The following is a 19,946-nucleotide window of genomic DNA, read 5'->3' on the forward strand; positions in this document are numbered from 1 at the left end:
GTTGAACACTACTGCAACAATAGGTAGGGTTTGAAATGTAGGCTCGTTTTGCATGAAATTCTCATACACTTTAGCAGAATCACTCATCCTTGAGTTGAATTGATAGTCTTTGGAGCAGATCGGGTTATTGCTTTTGAAGTTCCTTGCAATAGGTTCTTCAAGAGCTTATTGAATTTTCTCTTACTTTCAATCTCTCCTGATTGCACTAGAGTCGAGTGCAAGAAAATATTGTGAGGCATGATAATGCAACTCATAATTTCAACAACTTCTTGTCCTGTTCCAAGCATAACCCCTCCCAAGCTTGCTAGCCTTTTATGTATGAACTGTATCTTGTGCGCTTGACATCTCACTTAGGCTTGTAGGCTCATTTCTTGAAGGTCTAGATCTCCCCATTGCAGCAAAACTAAACTTTGCAATGTCATTATACCATATATTGCTTAAAATCTCGATGAACACATACGTTGGGTAGAACCAAAAGACATAAAAAAAAATTGTACACCTCGGCGACAGAAGGTGGAGTACAATTTTAAAATGCTATCAAAGTAGCAAGGCAGATGAGAATTAATCGTGTGTAGACAATAGGCCTCGATGAGACGTTACAAGCAACGATCACACTAATGCCTTTATCACTGTTTGCGCTGAACTTGTTAAATACTTCATCTGAAGAGCCAACATTTAACCTTTGAACCTCCCTCGCTAGATTAACATAGTAATAAAGACGTTTGTGATACTCTGCAAATATTTTAGCTACTTCATCACATTGTTGCTCATAAGCATTCAACACCACTTTGTTGGGCCTTTTCATCTTTTCTATTAAATCTCCCTCGAAGCTTATCAAAGTAACTAAGTTTGGCTTTTCATTTGCTTGCTTCATGTGTAGGAACACCTTCAAATCTTCTGACATAAAGTTATAAGCAACATAGCCTATAATCATGGAGCTCCAAGAACCCCTATCTCTCACAGTCATTTTATCAAACACACAACTTGCAAGCTCGATTATGGTGAAAGCTGCATAAATTCTCACAAAAGTAATCCCTATATCAAGTTATCAATTGATTGCATCATCCCACCTTCTCCAACACTCAAGCACTAACCACAAGCTTTTATAACAAAAAAGTATGTGAATTTTCTAAGTTGAAGCCCAACCCTTCGAAGTCGAGAGAACAACCTCACCGTAGGTGAATTATCTTCATCCAATGCAACAAATAAGATGAAAAACAAAATCAGGATTCCACTACAAAACAGAGCACCTCCTTTTAACGGAGTCTGAAAAGCTTATTACTGGCTTTTGCTTCTTTAGGTCCCAAACCACTGTTGTCCCATTATATGACGTGCATGTCAATACTTGTTGAACCTTACTATTCCAAGATAAGCACAAAAGATCTCCTATTGAGTTGCAGCCCTTGAGAGGTGGAAAATGAGAACGTTCTGCAGTATTTGCCAAACCGTCGAATAATAAATAACGAGGGAGGATGGCGGAGAGAGAGGCCATATGAGGTTGTGCTGAGCGAGCCAGTCATAGAGGACAAGGGGTAAAGTTGTTATGGGTGACAAAATAAGGACCACTGCTTGCAAAGAATAGGAAGTGCTAGGGTTTTTTTTATTATTATTGGAAAGACAGTGGTAGAGAGAAAAAAAAAAAAACGAGGGAAAGAGAGCAAGGAATGGAAGAAAAATTGTTGGGTTTTCATATTTAAATCGACATTGACAGAGATAGGGGCTAGAGAAGAATAAATGTGAGGGTAGTAATCGGAGACCACCAGGATCAAATTTCCATCTAGTATCTAGATTCATCTCGATGATTAAGTTATTGCTAGACTTGACCGATGAAAAGAAAAGAGAAATGAAATAATTCTTGAGAGTAAAGGAAGGACTCAAGAGCCGACGATGAAGATATGAGAATAGAGAAAATGGTCTCCGCTTTCTAACAGGATTTATGGGAACAAGAGAAAGAGGAACCTGATCCGAGTTGACTATCTCTTTTTCTTCTATAGTTGCTGCGCATTTTTCCTCTTTATGCAGAACGTAGAGTTGGTGTTCCAAATAGGTGAACTTTTCATTGAAGTTCTTCCTGAAGCCTTCAAACTTGTTCTTGACATATTTGAATGTATGTATAATAACGTTATAGCATTGTTGTGATTGCTCGACCAACTATTTGATTTTGAGTAACGATGAAATAATTTATTCAATTTCCATAACTTGAAAATATAGAGATCGGTGTCTCTGATATTAATTTGTAACACGTCTCAAGGATTAAAATAAGATAACACTGATTTGTTCTGTTCGAGTGGAGCTCCTCCAAGCAAATGAGAGAAATAGAAGAAAATAAGAAGTTTCTATATCATTCCAAAATAATTTTCGTAGAGCCCCTAGCTCCTTACATATAGCATGCAGACTTCAACAAGGTTGACCCACATATGGACCTAAACTAAAAGTATACTAAAATAACCATTGAAATGAGATCTACTTTAAAAGGCCAAGCCCATTAACCCACTACCTCTAAAATCCACTTAAAATAACTATCTAAGCAAAGGATTGCCCATGGCCCAACAAACATATCAGCTCTAAGTGTGTTATTGGGTCCTTGTTCACTTTCTTCGATTGTGACAAGAGGAGACTTTTTCTTGACCTCGTAAAGATGGTTGGTCGGATTGTTTCTGACGTACCTTCTACACTACTGAGATATCGGGATGAAAAAAGTTTACAAATTCAAATTTTTAAACACTTCCTACCATTTCAGCGGCATGACATCTATTTTCTCAACATATACTCTTTTGAGTTTTGACGTGTTCAACATGTCCTTTCAAAAATCTTAATTTCTTTAAAATTTATTATTAAGATCTGTTTATTTTATAAAAAATAATTTTCTAATCCCTTGGTTGAATAGTAAAATTTAAAAGTATTAAGAATCTAATTCCTTATATGCATAATGTAATTAAATAAACAGATTTGTTATGGATTTCATTATATCTTAAAGGTAAAATCGCTTATAACCTACGTGCATACCGTTATTAGTAAGAGCAAATATTATTTATTTTAAAGAAAATGACATTATAACACACCTAAACAAACATTTTTCTCTCACTATTTTTTGTTTCGCAACCTCTTTGCACCAACACACAGTTGGATCGCGCGAGATGAAGTGGCGTTCTCACCTGATAAGAGCAATAACGATAAAGTTTAGGATTTGTGAAAGAATGTCAATCATTCTTCCAGGTATACCATGCGAGACAATCCTTCAATGCCAACTACAATCGAAGAATATCTCAAAACGCATGGCAAATGGACAACTTGCCACCATGTGTCATGGCAACTCGACTTGCTTTTGCCCAGTTTCTCTTCCTATGGTTATTTTTCACTCAATTTTCCATCCGTCCAAAATTGCCAGCACAAATACACTACTCCATACCATTCAGTTCAGCCCCTAGACAGGAAACCGAAGTCATACAAAACGTGAAGCTAAAAGGAAAGTTTCATATACAGGTGTAAGAAACGCAGATTCAAATGCTCCTGCAACACAATTGACTCGATATTTTTGAATGCTCTGCAGTAGAACGCACTCGGTTAGAAAGGTTGGAACAAGCCACCCTTCTCATCATGATGTCTCTTTGCCACCACGAGAAGGCCACAGTTTTTGAGGAAAAAGCACAAAGCATTACTGAACTGGTTAACATTTTCCATCGCGTGTCAGGCCATGATTCTGTAGGGGGTAAAAAAACCAAAACAAGAAGCATTGTGCAGCTCTCCCATGTATCAACAAGCACTGCATTTCTAATATTGAATAAAAATTGCAAGGAGAGAGAGAGAGCCAACAACTAACCTGCTGGTTTTAAGCACGAGCCTATTTTTTGGTTAGATTTTGAGACTATCCATTGAGAGATCTCTTTCCGAGAGCAGCTTCAGTTTCTGCAAAAAGTATACAAAGAATCATGAGTAGCTAAACTGACCATTCAAACTTTTTGTGGTAATATTTATTTCCATGCAACCATCCAGTTCATATCTTGCAAACTACCAAATGCTCCGGGAGTCATCATGGCAAGCAAAGAAAAAAGCCACAATACTTATATTCAGTGCAGACGTGTTCAGTGTGTGACCCACTTTGTGAATGCTCCATCTGGCTTATCGTGAATGTTCAAAAGGCAACAAGGCTTGGAGTTTTTTTCGTCAAACGTGAACAAGAAATTACCAAAAAGGCACCAATGTTGGAAACTTGTTCTTTCTGAGCAAAAAACAAAGGAAACTAAAAAACCAGCTTGGATATGGTAGATCTGGTACTTTTGATTCAATCCAACCTCTAGGAGCATCAAACTATTGTTACTAAGAAAAGATGTCCAAGCGCATGTACACCCAAAATCAAATGATCTTACAATGTTGGTTAGAATTTTAATTCTTTTTAATTGAGGAAGTTTTCAGAGTTAGACAGTATGCAAACCTTGCTACTCAATATCATCCCCACATGCAAGTTTTCGAGTGTGGTGTATAGACTGATGTATGAGCTAACATGAAAAGTAGTGATGAATAGATATTTATTACCGTAATATATTGAGGAGGGTCATCGATACTAGAAGAACCAAGGACTACTTCCCTTCTGAGTTTTGTTGTGAGCTTGTGACAAACTCGTAGCTGGCAGTAGCGTAAGAGGGAACAAACAGCAGGTGAGATATATTTAAAACTGAACTGACCCATTAATACTTTAGCTGGAGATCTAGAAATGAAGAGTTCTCTCAAAAGTTTACCTCGGATCGAGTTGCCCCACCAATAATAAATACAAAAATACGTCGCCCCATTTTCTTGAAATCAGTGGATGCAATTCTTAAAGTTGAGTCACTACAAAAGGCAGCAGAAAAGTCAAAAGAACCTCAGATCCTGATGTTATTAGAGCTGAAAGTTGGAATTCAAATCTGCTGATTCAAAAAACTTCTGAACTGCCATCATTGACCAAATTTATAGCCAGATAGCATGTGACATATCAAATGTACAGGAGAAAAGAGTCTAGCGCCTGTGAGATAAATAATACTGAGTGAAAGGTCATGCAGAAATATCAGATCTAAGAGATGGTCACTCCTGCATACGCATTAACTGGGACAATAGAGTTAGGAGATTACCTAGAGTATCCATCGTCAGAATGACGACTTTGTGCCCAATTTGCAGTCCGTTTCGATCTCATTGAATAAGGAGCAGAAGCTTGACCTACCGGTGCTCTCTGGGCAGCTCTCTGCGAGTCTCCTTGAACAGTTGGACTTGCCTCATTGATACATGAGAATTCATTTTTTGGTAACTCACCTTTACTTAGATTTTCAATAAGCTCCTGAGAGAAAAACAACTTAGGTGATACTCTCAATTAAATATAAACAAAGCAGACCATACTAACACATAGCAGGGAAATCCTTAAAAATGTATCCATGTTTGCATTGTTTCCTTTGTTGCTACTACTGGCTGACACCACAAAGTCATTGCATATGATAACTAAAGTTGACTGCTTAAGACAAAAATCCAGCATTGGCACGTGAGAATAATTGAATTCCAGTGAAAGCAAACATCCCAAGTTTCATAGTATGCTGTTATTATTATTACAGCTAGTTTTATAAAAATGATCAATGCCTAACTTTCACTGACTAGACTTGATGGCCTAGCAAAAAAAGTGTACTTGTTGGCCAATAAGGAAGTGCGTTTCCAAAGTCTTAAAAATGATGCTACATACCAAATTATTATGGCAAAAAAGAAATAAACAAAATGACCCAGCAATGATGACTTTCTGGCCTCCCACTGAACTAATTAACAACACCACAAGATGTTAACCAAAGCTTGTAGTTCCACGTATTTTGATTACCACGGACTAAGACACTGCATCATCATCTGTCAAACTCTATGGGAAACTATTTCTGTGAAGGAAAGTTGCAATACAGAAACACATTTCACTAGGACAGTAGGGATTCATAGAGAGCAAAGTTAAACTGACATCTGATGAAATTTATAGAATAAATCAGCAAGATTAACCTCTATGTCATAATATGATACGTACCTCTACCATGGGATAAAATCGGGATAGCTGCCATGTTTCTTCCTCACTAGAGCGATCTTTTCTTGTTGCTTGCTTTGTCTGATAATCAAGAAAAAACAATCATCCACAAATCAGCTCTTAGATTTTTCAACCCTCTTTTTTCCTTCCGTGTGGTAATTAGTTCAGGCAGGAACTTCAACAAGCTATTCAAGTTTCAAAAACACATGTTTTACCTTCTGGGTATTGAACTTGAGTGAGAAGCTACCAGTTGTCTTTTTATCATCTGATGATCCCCCAATCAATTGCATATTATTTACCACCTTCATGTCCTCGCGTGATAATCTTGCCAGCTAAATGGATATAAATGAAATTAACATAACTAATTCTGAAAAGAAATATTCCCTCAGCTGCAAAGGTTTATATACACTTGGAAACAATTAATACAAGTTAAAGAGGGTTACAAAATTTGTAGAATAGAGATATATCAGGATACAATGAAGTGGAGAAAAACGATAATTCAAGGCCCAGAAAACCAGTAACAAAAATAATACAATCAAAAGCCACCATTGTTTCCGAAACTCAGCTGCGTTAATATACTTGCTCGAGTCAAAAGGTTGGGTCTAGAACTTAATTTTATTTTAGAAATATCCTTTAATATAGATGTTAAAGTATCCCCTCACGAAATAGAAGCTTTAGGGATTGAAACTTACATGCACAAAGTATGAGCATACATCCTATTTATATTGGAACAACGAGTTTATCTTCAATAAGCATGCTATTTGGCCCCACATAGATTGTCTCTATGCTATCCTTGCTTACAATAGACCAAAACTTAAGTCTTTAAAGTATAAGTCTAGGCATGGCTTGGGATTTTCACGAGTCGTAAAGACTCTGCCCCGTGACAGATGCAAACTGTTTGATCTTGAGGTCAGGTCAGTGTATTACATTTTAGTTAACCTTAATGGGAAGTTTGGAGTCAATTTTAAGATCCCAAACACGAGCTTCATTTTTCACTGACATATAGAGTTTAGTTACAAACGTGATCAACTCACAAAATGGTCATTTCAGGTTGTACTTGCAGTCATGGAAATTAAGCATTCGACGGACTTAGTATGATAAGTTATTCCTTGAGGTCATATAGAAATGCAGATGAAGTAATAAACTAAATCAGTTTCTAGTAATGGAAAATAAAAACAAACACATCTGAACAAACCAAGAGTAGGAACCCTAATGCATTAGTATGATAAGTTATTCCTTGAGGTCATATAGAAATGCAGATGAAGTAATAAACTAAATCAGTTTCTAGTAATGGAAAATAAAAACAAACACATCTGAACAAACCAAGAGTAGGAACCCTGTGGCTACCTGCATTAGCTTTAAACCTCTGTCACCAATGAACTTCTCAGGATAGACAGTTGCATAAATCATTAATAAACGCAACTTATTTTCAGGAGTTTCAGTCTGCACAAAGAATTTGCAAGAAGGGTAGACTTTAGCAAGGATTTAGGAGTAAGGAACATCACCATTATCCGGCCACATGTCCTTAATACTTCACCTGCTTTGTCCTCAGAAAATTGATCACATCCTTGGCTCCCGCATCTCCAAAAACTAGATCCTGCTCTAGTTGCCCAAGCTCTCGAAGTCCCGTTTCTCTGATGATTCTGTTAATTTTTCCTGCAATCTGTAATGATATAATCACAAAAAAAATCAGAATACAAAAACGATACCACTACACTCTAGTTCTTATAATCCTCACCAACTGCTAAAAGAATGGTAACTTCTGACTGCAGTTTCAGAGAGAATTATATATGGTCACTTCTGACTGATGATTCTATTCCAGTTTTGCAGATAAAGCTACATGCAACTTTTTAAAAAGTTTCATGTCTGCTCTTACTTATGTAGATTGTTAATAAGAGCCTTTTTTTTTTTGGGGGTTGGGGGGGGGGGGGGGGGGGGGGGGCGGTGTTGGGAGTTGCAAGACTACCGGGAGTGCAGTAATATTTTACAGTAACTTGAGCTTTCTCAAACACCTGAAAGAATGGGAAAAGAAAGAAAAGAAAATTTTTCTCGACTTGCATGTGGATGGTTGAAGTACTTTATATTTCTCTTTGAAGTAAATACCATATGTTTCGTTCAATAAGAAGTATTGACTCTTGATGACAGAAGAAAACAAACCTCCACATGGAGAGAAATCTTTTCAACTTGCTCAGTGTATTGCGGTAAAGCTTGAACCATTTTCTGCAAGTCTCGTGTAGATAATTCGCTTCCATCCCTAGATAAAGTCAAATTTCAACATCACAATTGAATTACAACAAAGCTATGTGCAAAGAAGCATGATAAATTAATTTAAAAAACTTCCGACGCTATATATTTTCGTCTCCTTTTTGGCCTAAACCTCCTCAATTTTTAATGGCCCCAGCAACTTAAATCCCAAGTACATTGTTATGTGAAGTATACGGATAAATAGAAATGTACAATCTGCACAAATCACACTTCAAATATCATAAATCTCAATAATGATTAGAAAGTAAACACTATTTCAATTCATGCTTTATAGAGCCTTAGAAAATAATACTCACCCCTAGATTTTTTTTCACCCTTATATAAAGTATCAATCCTCAGGGTTTTATTATATTTCAAAAATTAACTACCTCTTGTATAAGAACAACTTCTGCAATCAATACATGACAGAAGCCTGTTTGATATTAATATTTTTCTAAGCTATTACATTATAATATATAAATATATCTCATTATATGCCTATATAAATGAAAAACTAAATGTATGCATGATTGAAATAAAAATTCCAAGAAGTCAACGGTGACTCAGATAACAATCAATCAGAAATAAAGAGAATTCATCTTTGTAAATAGTAGATAATCCGCATTGTATTGAAAATATATACCATGGTATTGCCTAGAAAAATCAAATTACAGAAACAAATGATGATAGCCTACTGAAACCTGATATAAAGACTAATGATGATAACATAGTGATATATATTATTAAAAAAGAATTAATTTGATAAAACCCTGTAACACGCAAGCTCATGATCAGATGGCCAAATTCCAAAGATTGACAAATGGATGCTGGTACCGTACCTTCCACTTTGTTGGATTTGGGCAGCTTTGTTCTTTGATACGAAATTGGTCATCTTCTCATGCAAACGTTCACTAGCCTGATATAGTTAGTAGAAAAGAGCAATCAAGCTTCTGATATATCCAAGTAAAACCATATATGTGCGTATATTTATATATACGCATTACACATACATCTGCTATATGTGCATGGCGAAGCTCGAGCCAGATTGGATCATGGTCTTCCATAAGAACCTCCTTTCTTTCAGTTTGACCACCTGTTTTGCTAGGAACCTAATATGAAATATATGATATCCATTCATATTAAATTACTACATAGAAACAAAAAAATGCAAAGAAACCTGAGAAAAAAAAAGAAAGAAAGACACAATACCAAGAAGTACCTCGTATGTATATTTATTTCCATCCATATCCAACAGATCATGGCACATTGCATCATAAGTCCATTCATGTATGACGGGAGCAATCTGTATATGCAATTTCACACTTTCAATAAATTCAAACTGAAAGAATGCAAGAAGAAAGTGGTGACAGGAAAATTAATATAACCTGATCAACAGATCTACCCAAGATGAGAAGCTCGCACGTTTCAGTCTGTGGAAAGTTGGGAATGGTAGATTTATACATTGAAATACAGTTCCAAACTGCTGCAGCAAGCTTTGTAGGAACTAAATCACGAAATGTTGATGTTGGAGAGTCATCAAGTGCCTTGGCAGTACGAAACCGCACAAATGGAAGCTCCTGAAAACATGCAATGATATGAAGAAAAAATCATAGAAAATAACAAAGAGCAAAGCTTAGATTATCAGGAACTCAAGGTTTCTACGTAAAACTGGCGATGAATTCAAATATCAACCTCCGGTACATAATATTATGCTAAAGCTATGTATAAAATCAGTATATTTATAACTTTAAGGTCTCATGCAGTCAAACCCAAGCCCAAATAAAGAGTAGTCCCAGGTTGCCAACCTGCATAAACCTCTAACTCCATTCCCTGCTAAGATTGACTCCAACCGACCACAAATAATTTTGCCAGGCTTTGTCAGATTGATCATAGGTAAGCCAAAATGAATTGCATACTAACCATGGATGAGACAAAGAATATGGTCATTCCAGTCATACAGATCCTGAAAATTTAACCAAAAGCCTGGTCTCCACCATAATCATTATTTATTAAGGGCTTCTTTATTATGGGATAGATATATATATATATATATATATATATATATCTATAAGTGACCGTGACAAATTCCGCATTGAACATGAGTGATGCAGAAGATACAGTTTGATTTAAGAGGAAAGAAGGAGCAGAATTTATGATAAAATAAAATGCAGATTTCTTAAGCACACCCCTATGATTTAAAAAAATGAAGCAAGAACAAACGGCTTTGAGCAAAACTATATAAGGGATATTTAAGCATGTGCTACTGTAAAATCATCACTTATCCCAAAAGCTTAAGTTGATAGCAAGACGTAGATTTAATCATTTATATTTATCTTAACACTCTCCCTCACGTGTGGGCGAAACTCCTCCTCAATAAGTGGGCCCAACACGTGGAATACTTAATTAAATGGGTGAAGTGTAGAGTCAAGATTCAAACTAAGGACCTCTACTCTGATACCATGTAAAATCACTACTTATCCCATAAGTTTAAACTGATAGGAAGAGGTAGATTTAATCGTTTATATTTATCTTAACAGCTACAAGGTGGTACTCAAGAGTCAAGGTTGTTGCCACCACTAAAGTTTATACACTAAAAAAATCATAAGAGTAGATCATTAACAATAGGATTTCACAAAAAATAAGCATTTTTTTATAAGTGAAAAAATAAGCATATTTTTAATTGACTAATATTGATTATATGACCAAAGAAGGCCACAAAACAAGAAAGAATGTTTTAAGGAATAAGATTCAAACTTTCAATGAAGCAAACACTGTAGCAAGTCGAGTTGCCATCACGTTCAAGCAAGCCTCAAACTTGCGAGGGTTTTCAACATCACCAAAAAGTTCTTCCAATGCTCTATCATGATCAGTGATAAAAGCCTGCGTCAATGGAACATCAGTAGACATGTATTTTCAATTCCTTCTCAATTGCTATAACAAAAGACAATCAATATGATGGGATGCTAGACAAAAGTATAATCCTAAATGTCTCTGTCAACAGAGTACTCAGAGTAGCTAGATGCAGGATTGTCCACAGGACATAAAGACTCCCTTATCTATGGAAATTTATGTCCCAACTTGGTTGAACCTTCGCCATAATATGTTCAATATGTACAAAGACACTGCTCACTGTAAAAGTCTAACTAAAAGCAAATCCATTGACTGTAGATTTAGAAAAGGAAGCAAGAGTGAAAGAAAAACAGAAGCATATGGTCCACATGGACTGAGACTTCGAAAGTGTTCTCTTCACACCCAATGTCATTTAAAATCACATTGGTTAAAAAACATCACAGTGAAATGAAAGAAAGAAAACAAATCACTATGGACAACATTCTACAAAATATGGATAGCTAGGAAGTAGGAACTCGTCACATGGATAATATTTGTTAACAATAATGGAGACCTACAACTAAAAAGGTTACCCTGCAAATTAATTTAACACTCGTCGATCAACATACCATCAAGAGAAACAAAAGAATAGATATTATCGAAAAATACCTGGTTATCTATAGGAAAATACTCCAAATTCATCTGCAGGGTACCACACAAAAGAAAAAGATCACATAATACAATCCAAAGAGAAAATTAACAAACTTAAATTTACCGAGAATCAATGAAAAAACAAATTGAAGATCAGACCTCTCTCAATGCACCTATGCGGGGTACAACACTTGTATCACTCTTGATGTGATTTACAAGTTCCTTTGGGATTGGTGAACTGAAAAATACAAACGCCCTGGAAACCAAAGAGAAATACAATAAAGGAAAAACAAAACGGTAAAATCAGAATAATGCAGGCTTAAATTATAGGGAAAAAAACTAGATTTTGAGGAAAGAAAAAAATCCTTGGCATACTTTTTGTATAAAGGCTCCCTTCCAGACATGTCAGACAAAAACATGACAACACTGCATGCTAGCAAAAAGACTGGGTTAGAACAGTCTCATTGATGATAGTGGGAAAATATTTACAAGTAAAGTAAGACAAGCATAAATTGGTTGATGCATTCATCATATAAACAAAACTAAAGGGAAGAAGAAAGCAGAGCATGTAGGAAATGCAGATGCCAAAAAAATGAATATAGAAGTTAGATCTATAACAATTAGGAGGCACACGTCAAATTTAAAAATCATTGTTAACTATTAACACCAAACCATTTCTATTTGCTGTGTGGACATAACTCGGAAACCATTGCACATTATTGGTTAGTAGAAATATAGAGCTGACAAGGAGGCATATGAGATATTATTAAACCAAGTTTCATACATAAAGTGATTTGTCTCTTCCAATGAAATCTGGTTGGTAATTTCAAAGATCCCGTTAACAACATCAGAGATTGGGTCCCTGTCTAGTTCTTACATATAACCTTCTCATTCGAATCTTATAGAGCTTTTTACTGCCCAGCAATATGTAGCTCCAAAATGTAGAAACTTTATGCTGATATCCAACTAATGGTTGCTGGCTATCTCTGTGTCTCATAAAAGGTGTAAATCTGAGATTACTTTTCAAACAGGGACACTTTCATGTCGTAACGTTTACTCAACAAAATACGAGGACGATAGACGTCAAAGATTTAAAATAACATTTCACTTTCCTTGAAGGGAACTACGGAAACAAATGCAATTAGAGAGAGGGAGAGAGAATAGTGTACTTTTCTTTTGAGGGCTGGATGAAATAAATAACATCCATGGATGGCAAGGGTTGCCTTCTCCTGAAGAGGTCTTCGACCACTGCAATGAAAGAAGATATTATCTAAAGAGAAAGTCTACATTGTCTCTCTAATTTGACACTTCTATTTGATTCTTAGTCAAAATTTATTTTTTTATTTTTTTATTTTTTTTACTTAGTGGTTAAAGAAGTGATTTTAAGTGTATTGGTATATTTTTTTATTTTTTAAATATATTTAAATATGTTAATAAAATTTTAAGTGTATTGATGTATTTTTTTTATTTTTTAAATATATTTAAATATGTTAATAAAATGTGAAAAAAAAAAGAAGAAAAAAAAAAATTTACGCTGGGCGGTATGCTCAGAGGTCAAAATGGGGCGACATAGTAGCCGCCCCCTTATGTAAATTATAGTATTGTAACCATCATTCAAAAACCACGGTACTTTTTTTAAATTTTTATCTTATTTTATTATTATAATTTTTTATAGATAAAAAAACGGTTTTATTTTATCTCATTATTATAATTTTTTTATATTTCTACATAAAATATAATAAACAATTTAACTTTTTAAAATCTCAAATAATAATAATATTAAAAAATAATATTCTAATAATATTTTATTTAACTAATCTAAAATTATCTCATCTCATCTTATTTCTTCTCATTTCACTATTTAAGCAAGCCTTAAGAGGACTTGAAAGCAACAACATAGGCTTGATTTGGATTGAGAATCGATCTCATCTTATCAAATCTCATTTCATCTTACAATTTAATTTTTTTAAATTCTCATATAAAATATAATAAATAATTTAATTTTTTTAAATTTTAAAATAATAATAATATTAAAAAATAATATTTTATTTAATTTTTAATTTTCATCTCAATTTACTGTACAAAAGGATACATAGAAAATGCAGACGAGTGCAACAAAGAAAAAAGGGGTTGGTATTAGCTTAAGTCCGAGTGTTAATGACCCGGACAATACATTGAAAGTTGATGGATGACAGACAATTTAAGCAGTATAATGGAACTTTATAACCACGAAAACTGTATGGGAGTTTGCATTCAATCAATATGGAGTGTAGCACAACAAGAAATCATGCTGAGCAAGTTTAAGGTAAAAATGCCTATGCAAGGAAAATGTATTTTGAATCTTTGATGCTTACGTGAAACTCCTTGGTCTGTAATGTCTGCCATATTACACGAGTGAGACATGACTTTGACAGTAACTTTATCCATGATGAGTACCTGCAGGGGAAAAAAAAAAATGTTTTATTGACTCCGGAAAGTGCATATGTATTTCAGAAAAAAAATAATTAAATAATAAAATAAGAGAGGAACGAAAGAAAGAAAAGAATGAACCACCTTCCAAGTTGATTTTGAATCCCCTGTTTTCGTTGAGCCAAGCATTTCATACAATAATCCTATAAAAAGAGAAGTTATTTTGTCAACACTGAATTAGGCTTCGTTTGAATGCTTAATTCATTTTAATTCATCTCAATTTATTATTATTATTTTTTTAAATTTCAACACAAAATATAATAAATAATTTAATTTTTTTAAATCTTAAAATAATAATAATATTAAAAAATAATATTTTAACAATATTTAATCATCTCAACTCAACTCAACTCAATTCAACATCTAAACGCAACCTTAAATTCCAAAACGTACTATCTTATTTATTATTTCACATCAAATGATAATTAAAAGCTTTCTTATTTTCACGGGAATTAGTTTGGAAAAATCAACAGGCTTGAGTAAAATATTTTGGAAAAATTTACGAGCATAATATCAAACCCAAAATATATCATGATATTATTATCATATGGATATATGTGAGGAGCCTCCAAAAGATGGTGGACTTAATTGGGTCAGTATCTGGTTTTCAAATACATCTCAACCAATTTTAAAATAATCGAATTTATTATTTTTTTAACTTTTCGTAAAAAATTAAATATATCTTAACTTATTTTATAAATTTAAACATGTCTTAAAATATTTAATACATTTAAACACGTATTTACAAAATATTATTATTTATATATCAAATCAGCTGACATCACTTCAACATCCGAAACGTAACCTAAATACTTAGGCTTTTAATGCATTACAAAAACAGAGAGTATTAAAATTGCCTCCGACGTTGAGCTAAATAACGCAATCGTCTCGTATGTTCGAAATTTGATTTATATTTTTCGAGATTTTCCATACAATCAAATAGAATCCAAGATGGATACATAATTATGGGCAGTTTATTATGTCATGTCCTAGCCCTCCTTTCGCTTGCAGGAAAATAAGAAAGAAAGAAAAACTCATACTTGGGAGAGCCGCTCAGTGCATTTAAATTTTGATTCGTTTCTCTATCCACAGCTGCTCATCATACATTTTCGCCGAACAGGAACCAGAAATCTAAAAGTAATGAGAGAGAGAGACAGAGAGAGAGCTTACGGTCACGGCTGATCTGCCGGAAAGTTTTGTACTCTGTGGCTCCGCCATGAGAGGACGAATCGGAATCCGAGAATGACATTTTGGCCTCAACAGATTTGGTATCAAACGCAAAAAAAAATTCGGACAATGGAATCCAGAGAGAGAAGAGAGATGGGGGGTGGGGAAGGATGTGCATATGTATGAGAGACGAGAAAGGAGGAGGAGACTGTGAAGGTCGTTGTAATGCCTGGGGGAACGTGTAATTTGAAACGAGAATTTCGTTAACGTTTCACGGAGGAGGCGATCATTAATCATACAATGTTACTACGGCGTCGTTTCTATCTTTAAATGCATGTTGTGACAAATATGCCCCTTTTATTTTGCAACGGTCTCGAATAAGTTTTGGAAGAAAATTATCTCATACAATATGGTATAAGTTTATTGTTGAATACAATTGAGTATGAGAATATAAAGAAACGAGTAAATCAAAAATATTTTTTGAATATAGGAGACATAACTGTTGTATATTTATTTTTTAACCTTTACGGGTATGTCGTAGGTTGCGTTTAGATAGTGAAATATTATATAAATAATAGTGAAAAAATAATGATAACATATTAAATAATAGTAAATAATAATAAAATAAAAAATAATAATAATATATTCTCATATACCTCAGTATGCAAACTAGGTCTTAATGCCGGTATGGTTTTCTTCAATAATTTGAAGTGTGATGTTAGTTTTGAGTTGTGTTTCTCATAACATTTTAAATGTAATATTATTGATGTATTTGACATGTTAATCATTAAAAAAAATGATAATTGACTTTGATTATTTATTATGTAAATTGTGTTACACAAATAATAAGCTTAATTTCTCGTTCAGATCCTTTGAAATCCTACCAAATATGTCCTATTCGTCAACCTTTTTCTCTTGCAACGGTCTCGAATTATGCTGGAAAAACTCATGGGCTTCGAAATCGCCCTCTCACAAATTTAGACGCTTGTTTCTCATTCTGCTTACTGAGCTTCGGGGCTTTAGCTGGCCCAAACTTGAACGCAAATGTTCGGGTGATGAGAACCTTTGGGCCTTTGAGAGGGTCCATATCTGAGTATCTCCATCGGCTATCCTTGGGTGGAAATGGACCTATGCATGGGTCCACTTTTTAATGGAATAACCTCAATTGATATGCCCATCGGCTATTGCCTAAAGTACCCATCCTTTCGCTTTCTATTTTTAGCTTTTGCCATTCCCTTAGAGGAAGGGCAAAACCTTAAACTAAATATTGAACCTGTTTAAAAGAAATCAATATTTAAGTATCTCATATTATGAATGTCAATACCAATGTATTTTTTAAATATTGTTCAAAACACTTTCTTAAGATTCTTATTAGTTTTAGGAAAATGTTAAATGTATCCATAAAAAATTTACATATTCACATGAATTTTCATAATTTAGCTATTTTTTATATTTTATATTTTTTAATGAAAGTGATGTACAAATGATAAAGTCAAATGGATGTGTAAGTTTTTTTATTTTTTATGAATACAATTAGCATTACCCCTAATTTTATTTTTTTTTGTCCCTTATCAGTTTTCCTAAGTCTCGCTTATTTTTACAGATGAGTTGAGATTAAAATTAAAAGTTGAATAAAATATTATTAGAATATATTTTTGTAATATTATTTTTATTTTAAGATTTGAAAAAGTTGAATTATTTATTTTATTTTGTATTGGAATTTAAAAAAATTGTAATAATTAGCTAAAATGATATGAGATGAATTGAGTTGATTTGAGAGGAGTTGTAAAAACAAACGAGACCTAAATATCCTTTTGTAGGACATAATAAAAACTTTCAAAGCTCAAAACCGAATTCTTATGATTGAAAGGTGAAAAATTCGAATTGAATTATAAACGCATGCAATATTATGGGGTACTATATATGTACCGCGTCTTAAATTAAAGTTGCAATGTCCTTTTTGCCCTTTTTATTTACCCTTTGCAAGGACAAATGGAAGTAAGCAGCTGCATAAGTACAAGTGGAAAGTCAAATTAGCAACAATTTGTCAGCAAGTGTAATTATATATCGCGATACTTCACTTACGACAAACACGACCTAAAGAAAACTCTTCTCCATGCAGCATTGGATAGCTCCATCAAACATTTCAGCAAGGCCGTACTTAAACTTAAAGCCAGTATCCAAAAGCTTCTGCGATGAGAGGCTTGAATGCCTGTAACTTGTAACTCCATTGAAGGTTCTGCCCAAAATGAAATTAAAAAAAAAATGAAAAAATAATCTACACAATAACATTCTTTTATGGATTAGATCGAAAGAATACAAGTACTCACTCCATTCTGGTTAGTTGAAATCTCGGGTATCTTGAAGAAAGAAATTCATACAATTGATGGATGTTTATTTCGACTGATGAACAGATGTACCTCCCTGCTTTAGCATTATGATGTTCAAGAAGGAACATGTGTGCACCAGCCACATCATCTATGTGCACCATATACGAGTAAATAAGGTATTCATGATATCGGTCGACCCGGTCGCCTGCATGACATGCATACATATATAAATGATCTTTGATTAGTTATTTTCTCTTTATCTTTTAGATCATCTGAGAAATACAACATACCGATAACAAAAGGAGAATTAAAAAGAAAAAGAACGTACTCAAGATCATAGCCAGTGCCATGGAGACAGAGGACGGAATAGTTGGACAAATGAAAGGTCCCACAACTAGGGGAAGAACCAATGTTACAAGATCCAATCCATTATTTTCAGCAAACTCTAGGGCTGTCCTCTCAGCTATGGTCTTGGAAACCAAGTAAGAAGGACTTACAAGCTTGCTATTTTTACAAATATCAAGGTTGCTCCATGTACTCTCATCGCTTACACTTAGGCCCTTGTCGTTGTACAGTACTGTGGCTGCACTAGAAGTGTAAATGACTCGTTTCACAGTCTTCGAATTAAGGCATGCCTTTAAGATCCCTAGCGTTCCTTCCACGGCCCGTTTGGTCACAGTTTCCTCCGGCTCTTTGCCATCAATATCCATGGGATGGGCTAGATGAAAGACTCCAATGCATCCTTCAATGGCCGTGTTAAAACTGTCAGGTTGGTTGAGATCAGCATGGAAAATCTGGAGCTCCTTTGATGCCTCTGGCAGTTTTGTGAGGTAGCTGATGTCTTTCTTGCATTCTGCTCTTAGTTTGAAATCATGTTAAAAAGCTTATACGCGCTTTAATTGCAAAGAACTTAGTATGATTCTTTATACACAAAAAAACCTAGCTATGCATGGGAGATATGTATGTATGTATGTATGTATGTATGTATGTATGTATGTATCTTTGATTTGATTATCAATACTCAATAATATTTTGGGTTACGCGAGTTGCGGAAAATAATTTTTGAATGATTTGAAACCCATAAATTAGTTATCCCACATATATATGTAAACGAAAAACAATACGATCAAGTTTGGGCTGCGGTGCGTGCATGTTGATCAATAAATAAAAGTTTGTCATTAATTAGGTTTTTTGTCTTCACTTCCAGCTTGTGGTTCAATTCGAGGAATTCCTTTGACTTCCGACCAGAACGAGATCTAACTTTACTATATATGTAAGTTTTTCTTTCTGCATCAATGTTTCTCGTGGACACGATGATGATCATCAAGGTGTTCATCAATTTTCTGTGATCACCTTGAACTCAAGGAACCTATAAAAGCCACACGTACATTACCCAGATAGAACTAGAAGCATGCATCTTTATGATAATTTGCTATCATATATAAAAAGAAAAAAAAAAAAAAAAACATATTCTTGCCTGGCCTGTCGGATCTAACAGTGGCTCGGACGGAGAAACCATTCTGCAGAAGCCTCATGATCAGCCAGGATGCTACATATCCCGTTCCGCCTGTCACACAAACTGTACCTTTTTCTCTGGCTGCCATCTCTCTCTCTCTCTCTCTCTCTCTCTCTCTCTCTCAAGTTTGTCTTAGTACGTACTTGATCTGGTTCAATTATATCCAGCTAGCGCATGAACCAATTTTTCTGCTTGTTGAGGTCATGTATATATATGAAAGTACTACAACTAGCTAGGTCATAGCTAGCTGTATTGTTTTTAATTTGTTGGGACTTATTATTATTATTATTATTGCTAATTTGTTACGACGTTGTTTCTATTATTGCTAACTCGAACGTTACTACTGATTCAAAAAAAAAAAAAAACTCGCTTGTTACTACGTGTATTAATAATTAATTATTACAATATTGTTTGTTTGCCATATGACACGTCGTACATATAATATTAATATGTAAATTCTGTAAATTATATATTTTTTATCATCAGCATGGAACACGTACCAGTACTATTGCAATATATACATCTCGGCCAGCTTAATTGTCTCTCTGTTGAGGGTACTCAATCGATCGATTTTTATTTTTATTTTTTTGATAAAGTCAATCGATCGAATTACATGCATGCTCAGCTACCATTATTTAAGGGTTGCTCATCCAGCTTTAGCTTTTTTATAAACGTATTTATAATGGCAACATGTGCACACTGCTAACTGAAAGGATTTCTT

General features: G+C 34.3%; 2 protein-coding genes across 2 annotated transcripts; both read right to left on the minus strand.

The window, feature by feature from the left end:
- Window positions 1-3,449: 3,449 nt before the first annotated feature.
- On the minus strand, window positions 3,450-15,580 carry LOC121263065 (protein transport Sec1a-like). Its single transcript, XM_041165853.1, has 21 exons — window positions 15,383-15,580; window positions 14,297-14,355; window positions 14,098-14,179; window positions 12,913-12,991; window positions 12,119-12,169; window positions 11,903-11,999; window positions 11,762-11,794; window positions 11,018-11,143; window positions 9,649-9,840; window positions 9,483-9,566; window positions 9,274-9,372; window positions 9,103-9,179; window positions 8,177-8,273; window positions 7,557-7,682; window positions 7,367-7,462; window positions 6,235-6,351; window positions 6,023-6,100; window positions 5,106-5,308; window positions 4,737-4,827; window positions 4,534-4,623; window positions 3,450-3,906 (listed from the first exon to the last, which is right to left on the minus strand). Exons 1-21 carry the CDS (start codon window positions 15,555-15,557, stop codon window positions 3,853-3,855), a joined length of 2,106 nt encoding a protein of 701 aa, XP_041021787.1. The 5' UTR covers window positions 15,558-15,580; the 3' UTR covers window positions 3,450-3,852.
- Window positions 15,581-17,476: 1,896 nt separating this feature from the next.
- LOC121248201 (protein BRI1-5 ENHANCED 1) lies at window positions 17,477-19,313 on the minus strand. The gene is made up of 4 exons (XM_041146594.1): window positions 19,187-19,313; window positions 18,038-18,565; window positions 17,710-17,914; window positions 17,477-17,618 (listed from the first exon to the last, which is right to left on the minus strand). Exons 1-4 carry the CDS (start codon window positions 19,311-19,313, stop codon window positions 17,477-17,479), a joined length of 1,002 nt encoding a protein of 333 aa, XP_041002528.1.
- Window positions 19,314-19,946: the final 633 nt, after the last annotated feature.

Source organism: Juglans microcarpa x Juglans regia, chromosome 1D (genome assembly GCF_004785595.1).
Source record: "Juglans microcarpa x Juglans regia isolate MS1-56 chromosome 1D, Jm3101_v1.0, whole genome shotgun sequence".
Classification (NCBI taxonomy): domain Eukaryota; kingdom Viridiplantae; phylum Streptophyta; class Magnoliopsida; order Fagales; family Juglandaceae; genus Juglans; species Juglans microcarpa x Juglans regia.